Source organism: Olea europaea, chromosome 10, assembly GCF_002742605.1.
Source record: "Olea europaea var. sylvestris chromosome 10, O_europaea_v1, whole genome shotgun sequence".
Taxonomy (NCBI): domain Eukaryota; kingdom Viridiplantae; phylum Streptophyta; class Magnoliopsida; order Lamiales; family Oleaceae; genus Olea; species Olea europaea.
The window spans coordinates 39,982,019-39,994,982 of record NC_036246.1 but is presented as its reverse complement, the minus strand read 5'-3'; the positions used below and the strand labels follow the sequence as shown (position 1 = coordinate 39,994,982).

General features: G+C 37.9%; 1 protein-coding gene across 1 annotated transcript in view; it reads left to right on the top strand.

Moving 5' to 3' along the window:
* Nucleotides 1–4,783, top strand: part of LOC111400650 — a 6,206-nt gene extending 1,423 nt beyond the window's left edge. Inside the window, exons 3-11 of the mRNA XM_023028048.1 lie at nucleotides 4–260; nucleotides 653–1,470; nucleotides 1,687–1,901; nucleotides 3,102–3,182; nucleotides 3,301–3,387; nucleotides 3,526–3,658; nucleotides 3,769–3,840; nucleotides 4,157–4,291; nucleotides 4,457–4,783. Coding sequence (XP_022883816.1) covers nucleotides 4–260; nucleotides 653–1,470; nucleotides 1,687–1,901; nucleotides 3,102–3,182; nucleotides 3,301–3,387; nucleotides 3,526–3,658; nucleotides 3,769–3,840; nucleotides 4,157–4,291; nucleotides 4,457–4,578 — 1,920 coding nt within the window. The 3' untranslated portion in view covers nucleotides 4,579–4,783. The remainder of the gene's footprint in view (nucleotides 1–3; nucleotides 261–652; nucleotides 1,471–1,686; nucleotides 1,902–3,101; nucleotides 3,183–3,300; nucleotides 3,388–3,525; nucleotides 3,659–3,768; nucleotides 3,841–4,156; nucleotides 4,292–4,456) is intronic.
* Nucleotides 4,784–12,964: the final 8,181 nt, after the last annotated feature.

The window sequence follows — 12,964 nt, the reverse complement described above, 5'->3', positions numbered from 1 at the left end:
AAGAAACCGTATAATCTGACTGGAAGTGGGCGTGTTCTTGATGATCACGTTGACGAAGATTTTGATTCGAGTACAAGGAGTGCCAGCAGCAGATTAACTCAGGAATGGCTTCAGGAAGCGAAGCGCATTGTGGCTTCTTCTCCTTCCCGGATTGATTCACCCTCTCGACTCGTTGGCTCCCCGAGATTTGCTACTTCTCGAGCCAGGCTATCGACTTCATCTCTCGAGAAAAGAGACCCTTTCGACAGGTCTGCTAGAAGGTAAGTAATCTGGCTGCTTCAATCTGAAATAATAGCCCTAATATTTATCTCAAGGTTCTAGTTACTTAGCATTTTTTTTTTTTTTTAAGATTTCCGATCTAAATATCGATATTTAAGGAAAGATAAATAATTGAAAATTTATATGGTCATATAAATTACTAAAATCACCTAGTAACGTGCATTCAGTATTGTAAGGTCCGACTCGTCAAACAAAATGTCATAAACGAATAATACGAGTAGATCCTTGATATATCGAACATAGTCAATTGAAAGCTTTAAGTTATCAGTTTTATCCTCTTTTTCTCGTTTTCTTGTATTGTTTTCGAATTCTTGAGTGTAGGATAAAGAACGAAAAATAATCACTTTTGTTGGAAAAAAAAAAAAAAAAACAGGCATAGAGCAAGGGAAAAAAGCTTCAGTGGGGAAATCCTGTCAAAAACTGCAAGACTTTCCAGGAACAAATCTGAAACAGATAGAAACCCTTCACAGGGTGAAGAATCTCCTGCATCAGATATCCAAAAGTCGTTCTCCAACCTTCTCAAAATCCCCAGTAGTCCTACTCCAGATCCCTATCCCACTATCTCACCAGACCTCACACCCCCAAGTCCAAGTAGTCTCGTGGGCCCACCTCTACCACCGCGCCAATCAGTGCACCGAAGGTCGCGGTTCCAAAATGACCCCAATGCACCACTGTCACAGCCTATCCCAACCCCAACTAACCCTCTCTCCGTTTCCAAACGAACTTTTAAAGATACTGCAAGTACTACAAATAATGCACCAACAACAATCTTGGATAGTCCATTGCTCTCCCCACCAAAACATTTTACTGAGTCGGCCCACCGAAGGTCGAAATCTTCCACCACTTGTTCCAGACCGGAGGACGAGGTCTTGTCCCCACCCCGGAACTTGGTGGAGTCAGCTCACCGGAGATCCATATCTTCTTCAACTTGTAGCACTAACAGGATCTTGAAGAAGAGCAATGTGGATGATGGACAGTTGAAAGAAGGAGATTTGAAGGGTCAGGAACTGAACAAGTTCTTGAAAGAGCAGANGAAGAAGAGCAATGTGGATGATGGACAGTTGAAAGAAGGAGATTTGAAGGGTCAGGAACTGAACAAGTTCTTGAAAGAGCAGACGATCAAAATTGCAGAAATCATGAGTGGGGAGATAAATGGAAAGGCAAAGATTGTGCTTTCTGGACCTTCAAACAGTTAAGTTTTGTATTTCTGTTACTAATTTTCTTTTTTCTTCGTTTTGAGGGACAATTTGATAGCATGAGACATAATTCTCTCCTATATCTTGTCGAATAATCTGTACCAAATATATAGTGATTTACGTCCACTTCAATATACTAAAGTGATAGTGTGAATAATTTAGATGGAATTGTGTGATTCTAAGGGAGAGTTTCGATTTAATTTTGATTTAGGCACAAGCTCAATGGTAGCAGCCATATGTTATGCGTGGTTGTTAGAGAACAGAAAGAGGACTAATAAAAAGGGAGGAGAGGGAGATAAGAATAATTTGGAGTTTGTGGTTCCTGTGATGAATATGAGGAGACGAAAAATGTGGAAGCAGCAACAAGCGGCTTGGCTATTTCACCATGTTGGACTTGATGCCACTGCTTTGCTCTTTGCTAATGAGGTGCCTATATTTTCTTAATAGTCGTTTCTCAGATAATTAATTGTGTCTAATTTCTGTTTTTCTGTTTGTTTGTGTATGTCTATTAAGTTTTAAGGCAATAGAGTTTATCAATTATGCTTTGGAAAGAGCGTGACACAGATGAAATCAGGCAATTTGTGTACGTGACAGACTATTCTACTAAAGCGGATACTCCTCGCCATTAGCTTTTAAACTTTCGTTTGGTGGATTTTTCGCCTGTAGAGATCCTTTTAGCAATTTTTTCAAAACTTGTTTGTTTTAAGTTTACACATTAAAAGACTTAGTTCAAGATTCATTGACAACGAATCTATTGAGATAGGAGAGTTTTGTCAATCTTAACATGCTGCTATTTCTTAAAAATTGCTTTTTCTTTTTCTTTTCTTTTTCTTAATAGAAACTGATTTTTCAAAATAACTTTATCTTGCGACCATTTTAAATCCCACATTCTTCAAAAAATCCATTCACACTTTTTCACATAACTATTCCCTATGTTTTAACCGCTTATTCTGAAAAAAAGAAAAAATATATATATATAATTTTTTACAAAATCACTCCTCAAAGAATCAACTTCACACAAGGGCAAATATTCTTCATTTAACATCTCAAAATACTCTGGACTTAGTGTGAGATTATCGTCTAGTGAAATACTATCAAACACAGAACTCTATACAGTTCTACATGTATTATCTATATATTCTTAATGAATCCTTAACAATTTCTTAAGTTATAATGCGATAAGGCTGTGAGTGGTTGTGATTGCTTCTTTGCACTATGTAGAGCCTAATCATACTGTACAGTATTCCTACTACATATTTAGAGAGCTAATTTGATGCGCATGAGAAAAATTTTACTTTCTTATCCATTATAGTACATACTACCTATCATTAAAGGTGTAACACTATAAATGTATATGGCGCATAGTGTGTTTCTGATTCATTTGACTGATTAATGCTCTCGTATAAGCAGATTAGGGCTTAACCGTAACTCTAGCTCTAAGTAGGAATACAGCTATAAAATTGACTGAGTGGAAGCTTTTGAAGTTAGATTCAATTCGCAGAAATATCGTATGCAGATAATACAGGATCGCCTAATTACATTGATTTTGTTATTTTAAATTCCCTTTTTTGTCTGGAAAATTTGCTGGAAATTGTTCTTGATAATCTTGGTGCTATTTTCAATCAGGTTGACATGGAAACAATGATCATGGAAAAGCAGTTGAGCATGCTTGTTGTTGGAGAGGATATCCTCCGAACCAATGGCGAGGTTGATTAACTTATTTTGGTCAATTGGCAGCAAATATATACATGGATTTCCATTTTCAAGATTATTTAAAAGCATGAAACTAATCTAAGATCAAATTATGATTTTGCAATTGCTCTAGGTTGGATCGGGATGCACTATTGTGACGGACAACTATTGTGAGGACGCATATGACCTACTTCAAACCCCTATCGTGAAAAAACTTCTGGTAGAATGAAATAAAATTTATCGACTTTCTAGTGCTATACACAATTTATATTATCTTTTTGCTCGTCTTGAAATTGAAAGAGAAAATGAATGATGGAATCCGCTCTGCCATTGGAACTCATTAATATCTTCTTATCAGCTTGCAGGTATTCTATTAGACACACAAAATTTAAATATTTCTACCAAGTTATCTATGAATAGGGATGCAGAGGCAGTTCAGCTTCTCTCAGTTGGCGCAGCTCCTAATTATAGGAATGCTCTTTATGATCAATGTATGTTTTCGTCTTCTGATAACTATGAGAATTCCCTTAAAAATTCGTAAACTCTATAGTGAGAATCCCCCTTTTTTAATATTTTCCAATATTCTGATTTTTCATTTCAGTGATGCAAGATCGAAAAGATAACGCTTTCTTTGAAGTTCTGCGCCACAGTTATGGGAAGCCTTCTGGTGAAAGTAAGCTGAAATTGTGCTAAGAAAGAAAGACTCTTTATTTTCAACAGCGTTCCTGAAATTTGTTTACATGATATCATCTGTAACATAATATGTGGTACATGGGTAGGTAATGTCTACATCCAAGATGTTTGGCTTTTACGCTGAACGTGCATTAGACTGGTTCTTCGATGTGGACAATAAATTATACTCTGAATACATGTTTGATAAGTAGTGCTCGACTTGATGGTCGTAGCTTCTTTCTCTTTTTCTTTAAGGTGTTGAGTAGCCTCCAACTTTATTGAATATGTCTCAAGTACTTGACACATACAATATACAGGTAATCGGGATAGTGGAGCAATAGAGCAGAGGATTTCTGAGAAATACCCTTTCAGTGCAGGAATTGCACCAAATGAAGGAAAAAATCGAAATAACACGAAAGATGAAACAAATCAGAAGGTGTCACCAGTTATAGGTAATATAATGCATATTAACTGCTTGCAATCTTATATGTATATCCAGTAATTTCGGATCAGAATCTATGCTAGTTAAAGTTATCTCGTGTTTTAATTGTAATATGCTGTAATACAAAGAACGGTTTCTTTTTTCTTCTTTTAATTCTTTACATCAACACATACAGTGTCTCCCATGAAGATGCCCGTGCAGGCTCCTGCAAAGACACCAGCAAAAGCAGCCAATGCCTCTCAGGGGAAGAATAAGTCTTTTTTCGCAAAATTGTTTGGATTTGGATCAAAACAGTGACAAAAGTATGGATATGTGCTGCGAGTTAAAGATTTTGATGCGGTATGTAAAACTGGTAAGAAATGTTACTGGAACTTCATAGAGGCTCCAAGGCACAAGATGTTTAGAAATCAACCCATGTTTTTAGGGGAGTTATTTATGCTTTATATATTTATTATTTTGTACGAAACAATTATTTTGAGACGAATTGTCTGCTTGTAATAAACTGCAACAAATCAATTACTAATAATTTTGTTATCCCTATTTATCTAATTGTTAGTGCAAAATATTAGAAAGTATATCCATAACTACTGTTGCTGCCACTGCTACTGATATTTAGAAGTTGAGGAAATTTCACAAAATGTCCAATTTTACGTAATCATTTGTAAAAATGTCCACCATTGCAAAAATGTCTAATTTGGAAGAATTTAGACCAAAATACCCTTATTAATAATTTATAATTCAACACTAAGACAAAAAAAATGGACATTTTTGTAATATTATTATTGACCAATAAAATTTTGACACATAACCTGCTATATTTATTTCAAAAGGTATAGATGTCAAATCACAATGAGAAAATTACTTAGAAACCTACCTTTAAACAATAGTTTTCAGAAATAAAGGGAATTAATTTTCATTTCATAAATTAGGTGGTAATCAAAAATTATTAAATTAATTAATACATAGTTAATAATAGAAAATGTTTTATATCTTCCTCCAACCAAAACCACCCACCACTCAAATTAAACTTTTTCTCTCTCTTCTTCCTCTCCAGTGTCTTCCAGGATTGATAAAAATGGAAGATTTCTAAATTACAATTCTCAGAAATTTCAAAGTCAGGCGCCATTGATGGGACCCATCACAACAAATCTACACCTATAACTTCACTACCCCCATTCTGCGACTATTGCAGCCATGGGTTTCTATCAATTAAACCAAAATTTTGATTCGATTGTGTGCGCCTGTTCTTCTAATTTTGATTTAATTGGTTGGTGTTTTTTGAAGGTGTTGGTGGAAGTTATGGTAGTGATGATTGTTGTTGTGGATTTGAGTTAAAGATGTTAGTATTGGTGGTGGTAATTATTTTTTCGAGCAGATCTGCTGTTGGAGATCTGGTTTTTTCTGTTCGAGAATTGGTTGTGACTATTTGTGACCTATTTTGTGTTAATTGTGATCGGTTGTGACTTGAGATTGATCTGGTCATGGACAGTCACATTGAATACAAATTTGGTCACAGACCCCGTATCAATTTACCCCAGATCTTGTATCAATTTTTAACCCACACACTTTATTTCTTCCCCCAAAAATTAGGTCGGCACTCTCTTACCCAAAAATCAGATCTAGGACTTCTTTCCCACCCATCTTCTAGATTCCGACCACTTACCACTTCTCTCACTGGAGTTTCGCAATAGAAGTGTGGTGGTGTTGGTTGGTGTTTTTGAAGGACTGTTGGAAGTTATGGTACTGATGATTGTTGTGGATTTGAGGTGAATATAGTGTTTATGGTCATCAATTTGAGTTAAAGATGTTAGTAGTAGTGGTGGTGGTTATTATTTTTCCGAACAGATCTGCTGTGGTGGTTAGAGAGTTGGTTTTTTCTGTTCGAAATCTGATTGTGACTATTTGTGACCAATTTTGTATTGATTGTGACCGGGTGTGACTTGAGATTGATTTGGTTACATAAAGTCACAATGAATACAAATTTGGCCACAATTAGTTACATCGAAGACAAAGTTGGTCACGGTGATTCTCAGATAACAAAAGTCGGTGAATTGGTCACATATAACACAGGTACGGTCACAGATAACATGTGAAATTTCAAACTTTATTTCTTAATATTGAAATTAATCATATGCATATTCATTCCACTTAATTAGGTCACAGATTCAATAAAACTAGTCACAGATGTAATGGAACTGGTAACAAGTCATTGCTAAAAAAGAAGAAAAAATGTTGTCGGAAAAGTGATGGATGATCGGAATATTCGTCGAATGGTTGTCGGAGCATCGTCGGGAGGTCGTCGGAATGTCATTGGAATAGTTGCCGAAATTGTTGTCGGAGCCGTCTCCAGAGGTGGGGTGGGATGGGGTGGAGAAAGAGTAAAAGGATTTGATGTGATGGGTGGGTGGGGTTGGAGGTGAGGTGGGGTGGATAAGTAAATTAATTGTACTATATTATAATTAATATTTAATAAATTTAATTATCAACTGATTTTTGAAAGATTTTTAGAAATTTGTTAATTTTGAAATGTGATTTTTAAATGGAGGATTTACGTGGTGTTCCCAATCAAAATAAATGCTATGTTTTTCTGATTCAGAAATGTCGAGAACGACATTTTTAAATGTAGAGAAATGTCACGTTCAAAATGAAATGTTATTTTATACAAATGAAACGGTGTTCAAATTCGAGAAACATTATTTTCATGTAACTTCTCATGAAAGTTATTTCTCAAAATTCGTGATAAATTGATATAAAAATCAAATGTCGAGAATACCATTTCAAAATGTAGCTTAAAAAAAAAAAAAAAAAAAAAGTTAGACCAACTATCCCATCCCATTTAACCCTCTTTCACCAACCCAGCAGAATGCTAACCACTAATGCCTGACCCCCTTTCACCAACCCAACACCTATTCTCCCAACCCACAAACCCGCCGATTGGAGAAAGAAACCCCAAGAGTTCGCCACCGGCTAAGTTGTCATCTCCGGAAAATTCGTTCTACTAAATAACGAAGAAGCTCAAGTTTTTCAAGAAACCCTTATCTCCTACCCATTTTGTCGTGGTCGTAACTCTCCGGCTGCCATTGTTCAACCGTTCCAGCAAAAGGGGACGTCTTCAAATCTTATCTCTTACCCATTCTCTGCACATTTGTTGAACGGTTAGCGTTTTCAGTTTTTTATAGTCGTAATGTTTTTCGAATTATGGGATTTTGCTGAATAAGTCTTCGGTCCTTTTTGCCGCCAACAGGCAGACATAAACATTTGAGATGTTAATAGCAGTACCGAGGAGCTTTGTAAGTTAAGCTATTGTATGGACAGTAAGATGTTGTGACAAAAATCTGGATCTAAACAGGCGGGAGGTTGGCACGAAAGTGATAATGAAGTTTTGGTTCAGCTGGTTCAATAAGTAGTAATGTCTTACTGAAGAACCGGGTTATTGGTTTTGTTTATCAAGCTGAATGAGGAACAATTTTTTTTAATTTGTTAAATGCAGATGTGCATTTAGAAATATCGAGTTTTGAAATTTTAATAGCGGATTGAGGTGTTAAATAATTATGATATGATTCCTGTGGATTTATTTACCAGAGGGTAAATTTAACTTCGGCTTCATAATTTTTCTGTGGTAATTTCTTTTCCATTCAATTATCCTTTCTCATACTGTACTCCAGTTTTGAATGAAATAAAACAGCAATGTTTCATGCTGCAGTCATTGGGTTTTTGAATTTGATTGAATTTTGGTGGTATAAGCTGCTCAATTCTATTTGCCATGTAGGGATGAGAGGGAGGAATTTTGGTGTTTGTCACAGTTGTAGAAGCTCCGATCACTACTTCGAAGATTGCAAGAGAAAAGTTCCTTGTCCACGGTGTGTAGTCTGAATTCGAAAATGTTTTGAGGTTGAAAAGGAAGGCAATAACAAAGGCCGACTTTTTAGAACTTGCAGCAGCTCTTGTGGATTTTTTGACAAGGTAACAAAGGAAGAATTGAGTGTAGAGTCGAGTGCCGTTAATGAAGTGATGAATCCTACTACCAATGAGGATGTGATAAGAGTGTAAAATATCATATTTTTCCCTCTTAACTATTGCATTCATGTGATTATATTATACCAAAATGCACTCATTACTCTTATATTTTGGTTTAGGTTGCATTTTGGTGAAAAGGATGAAATTCGGAAGAAACAAGTGAAAAATGACCAAAGTAGAAGAGAACGAAAGTTCGGGGACTAAAGTGCAAATGATCCAAACTTGTGTCTAAGATTATGATGAAGATTCGAAAGTGTTAGAGGTCAAGTGGATGAGGAAAGAAGTCAAAGGGATGAAATAACGTCAAAGTTTGATCAATACATCAATTTCCAATCGAAAACTAACACACCAGTTTTTAGTCTCATGTTGGGACCCATTTTTGACATGAAATATGATCGAATTGGGAGATGACTTCTGAATAAAAATTGTGACCCTTTGAGTTAGCTATCCAATGCAACTTGAATCACCTCAATTGGATATCAGGAAAGAAAGTTATGATTAAAACATTGAAAGCTATCTGGCGGCACCATGCGGTCGCAAACACCTATACTGAGAATTGAAGAGGCTGAAAGTGTATAACCATGCGACCGCAATGACAATAACCATGCGGTCGCATAGTGTTTTTTTTTGGGGGGCCGAATCTCAGTTTCCTTATACGATTGAATCTCTTATGGTAACCTAATTTTTACGGGATATAAATGCCCAAAACCACCCAGAACGAAGTCAGACGCCCCCAGACCTATTTCTTTCATCTTGGTGCTCAAGAAACTCCATGAAAAAAAAAGGAACTTGGTGAAGCAACGAATGATCTCAATCAGTTTTGGTGATTTCGACATCTTTAATTCATGTAATTGAGTTTTTCATTATTAAACAATTTTAGAATCGAATTTCCATATCTTGAATATGTTTTTTATATTAGTTTAACAATTATTAGAATTTCCATAGATTCAGTCATGCTTTCTCTATCGAATATTCGAAATACTTGTTGAATTACAATTTGAATTATTTATTGTTGAGATTATTTTAACTTTTATCAAATCCTTCATAGATCTAGCCATGTTCCTTCTATCGAATGATTGAAATAATTGTTGAATTTTAATCTTAATATTACTTTATTGGTGAATTGATTACCGCCTTATGCTTGATGTATATGGTCGATCTTTGATCTTATTCCAATAAAAAAAGTGTGCGAATGTGTTACAGAAAATCTAGATTCTAGCAATATAATTGAAATTAAATTGGACTTTATTGTTAAATCTTCCGATTAGAGAGTTGGGAAGAAAATCTCTAATTGAGGAAAAATACATGAATTATTGAAGTCGATTGATCCAATCCAATGGGGAAATTCCGACGCTTCACTTATGTCGCATATTGATAATTAATTTTTATTCCAAGTGACAAATCATTCCCACATAAAATTACGAAAACCCTAGTTTGTTTGATTTTTTGAAAAAATTTCCATCTCCCTGTGGATACGACACCCCAAAGTTGTACTACAATCACCGCGTTATACTTTGGGCGTAATCAAATTTTGGCGCCGTTGCGGGGGAGACGGTACAATTAATCAAGGGATCGACCGAAAAAGGGTGACATCGTTCCTTTTCCTTCATTTTTATTTGATTTAATTTTTTTTAGTGTTATTTTTATTTTGTTTTCACATTTTCTTTGTTTTTTTTGTGTGTGTTTGATGTGCAGGGATCGAGGCAATCAATGGAGTTCTACTGGAGCACCTTATTCAGTGTTTGAATCTCAATATAACCCTTATTTTGCTGCTGCATCAATTGCCACGCACACCTCAACACATAACACTATGTCTGATAGTGAACACGGCGATGCGCCTTGTAGGACTTTGCATGATTATTTGCACCCCACACGTACATCCACACCATCATGCATAATGTTTCCGCCCAATATGCCACGTATGGAACTAAAACCGAGAATGATTCCACTTCTTCTCACTTTTCATGTACTTGACAGTGAAAACCCTACGTGCATATTAGGGAATTTGAGGAAGTAGTTGCAACCTTCCACAATCAACATGGTACAACGGATGCAGTCAGGTTAAAATTTTTCCCCTTTTCACTTATCTTGTAATGGCTTCGGCCCCACTGTACTTAAACTTATGAAATGAAATGAAAATTTTTTGTGAAGTATTTGGGCTTCTGCTTCTTTGTATTTTCTTTGTTTATACTTGTATGAACGACAAACGTTAGACTAATTACCTCGCGACAATGACCAGTTAATAACTGTGGACCGGACCGCTTAAGTTAACATAAGTTTAAACACTTAAGCGAGTATGAAGCGATTCTTAATGCCAACTTATTAATAATCTGAGATCAGACCAATTAGGCAAACATGAAGAGCCGCTTGATGTTAATCAGCTAATAATTGACGATCAGATCGCTTAAATGAACCTTCTGAAGTACTGAGGAACTATTCACTAACTGATATGGCTTGGAACTGAAAATTCATTACTAAGATAAATTACACCACCCTTTACAAAGGCGATTCCATCACTTCGGGAATTTTATAACTGAGATCAGATCTAGACAATCGATTCGCTATAACATATTGAGATCGGATCGGAACATAGTCTCATCACTGGTAGTACTTCCTCAAGTGTTCGATGTTCCACTTATGAGGCAGTGCCCTTCCTGACACATCTTCGATTTCGAAGGTACCAGGTCGGGATTCTCATCGGATGCGGTAAGGGCCTTCCCAATTCGGGCGGAAAACTCCTGACCCGGTTGGTTTTAAAGATTGGAAAATTCTTCTGAGGACGAGGTCGCTCAAGCGGAGAGTTCTATTTCTGACCTTGGAGTTGTAAAAGCGGGTCATCTTTCGATGATATTTTGCCAGGGTCACTTGGGAGGTATCTCTCTTTTCCTCATAGAGGTGTAGTTCTGTTATTCGGGCCTCGTCATTGCTGATCTCATTGAAATGTATCCGTCGATGTGATGGGACCCCAATTTCAACCGGACTCATTGCCTCGGCTCCGTAGGTCGTGGAAAATGGGGTTTCACTGGTTGCAGTCCGACAAGTCGTCCTGATAGCCCAGAGGACGTGGGGGAGTTCTTCAACCCAAGCCCCTTTTGATGTATCCAGTTTCCTTTTCAGGGTGTGCTTGATAGTCTTGTTCACTGCTTCAACTTGCCCATTCACCTGGGGGTGATGAGGTGTCGAGAAGTCCTTCTTTATGCCCAATTCATCGCATAAGTCTCACATCTTCCTATTGTCGAACAGCCGCAAGTTATCAGAGACTAAGGAGTGAGGGATGCCGAATCTACAAATGATGTTTTTCCAAACGAACTTGGTAGTATTAGCCTCGGTAATTCGGGCAAGGGGTTCTGCCTCGACCCACTTAGTGAAGTAGTCAATGGTGACAATAGCGAAAGTTGCGCTTCCTCTCTCTTTTGGGAGTGGACCAATGAAGTCGATGCCCCACTTGGCGAATGGCCAAGGGCTGGTTACTACAGAGAGGCTCTGAGCAGGCTGTCTTTATACGTTCGAGAAGTGCTGGCACTTGTCATATTTTTGGACAAATTGGCAAGCATCCCTTTTCAGGGTCGACTAGAAATAGCCTTGACGGAGAACCTTGTGTGCCAGAGTCGTTCCTCCGGAGTGATTTCCACAGATTCCTTCATGTATTTCTCTGAGTATGTATGTGGCCTCTTCGTGGCATACACATCGAAGAAGGGGCGAAGCGAAGCCTCTCTTGTAAAGGGCGTCTTCTTGTAGGACGAAGTGCGCAGCCCTTCTCCTTAATTTCCTCACCTCGCCTCTGGAAGCAGGCAGTGTTTGTTCCTTCAGGTACGCCATTATGGGTTGCATCCATAATGGGATGTCTTCTATCCATAGTACCCCTTCACCTTTGGAGGTGGAGGGCTTTGATAAGTGCTCAATGGGGACGATGTTTAGCAGTTCTGAGTCCATGCTGCATGTGCATTTTCTAGATGGGGGACTTGAGTCAGTTCGAACCTTTCAAAATGGGGAATTATGTTCAGAACCAACTTCAAGTACGCAAGCATGTTACCATTTTGGCTGCGAAATTCCCATTTACTTGATTTACTATGAGCTGAGAGTCACTGCTCACTAGGAGCTTCCTGTCCCGCATTTCCTTAGCGAGCCTTAGACCTGCCAGAAGGGCCTCGTATTCGGCTACGTTGTTCAAGGCTTTGAAGTCGAACCTTACCGCACAATTTAGCATATGGCCTTCCGGGCTCTCCAACACGATCCCTGCCCCCGCGCCAGCCTCTCCTGAGGACCCATCTACGAATAGTTTCCATATGGGGGGCTCGGCTGGTTCCATTATCGCCTCCATTTCTGGGGCTTTGGTAAACTCAACCATGAAATCAGCAAGGGCCTGGCCCTTGACGGCGTGTCTAGGTCGGAACGTTAGATCGAACTCACTGAGTTCGATGGCCCATTTCAGCAGGCGTCCTGACACGTCTGTTTTCTGCATTACATGCTTTAAAGGAAAATTAGTGAGAACTTGTATTGAGTGGGCTTGGAAATATGGCCTCAGCTTTCTTGAGGCTGTGATAAGTGCGAGTGCCAATTTTTCCATGTCTGGGTAGCGTGTTTCAGCTGGGAGAAGTGCTTTGCTGATGTAGTACACTAGCAATTGACGCTCATTTTCTTCCTTGATTAGGACTGCGCTGACTGC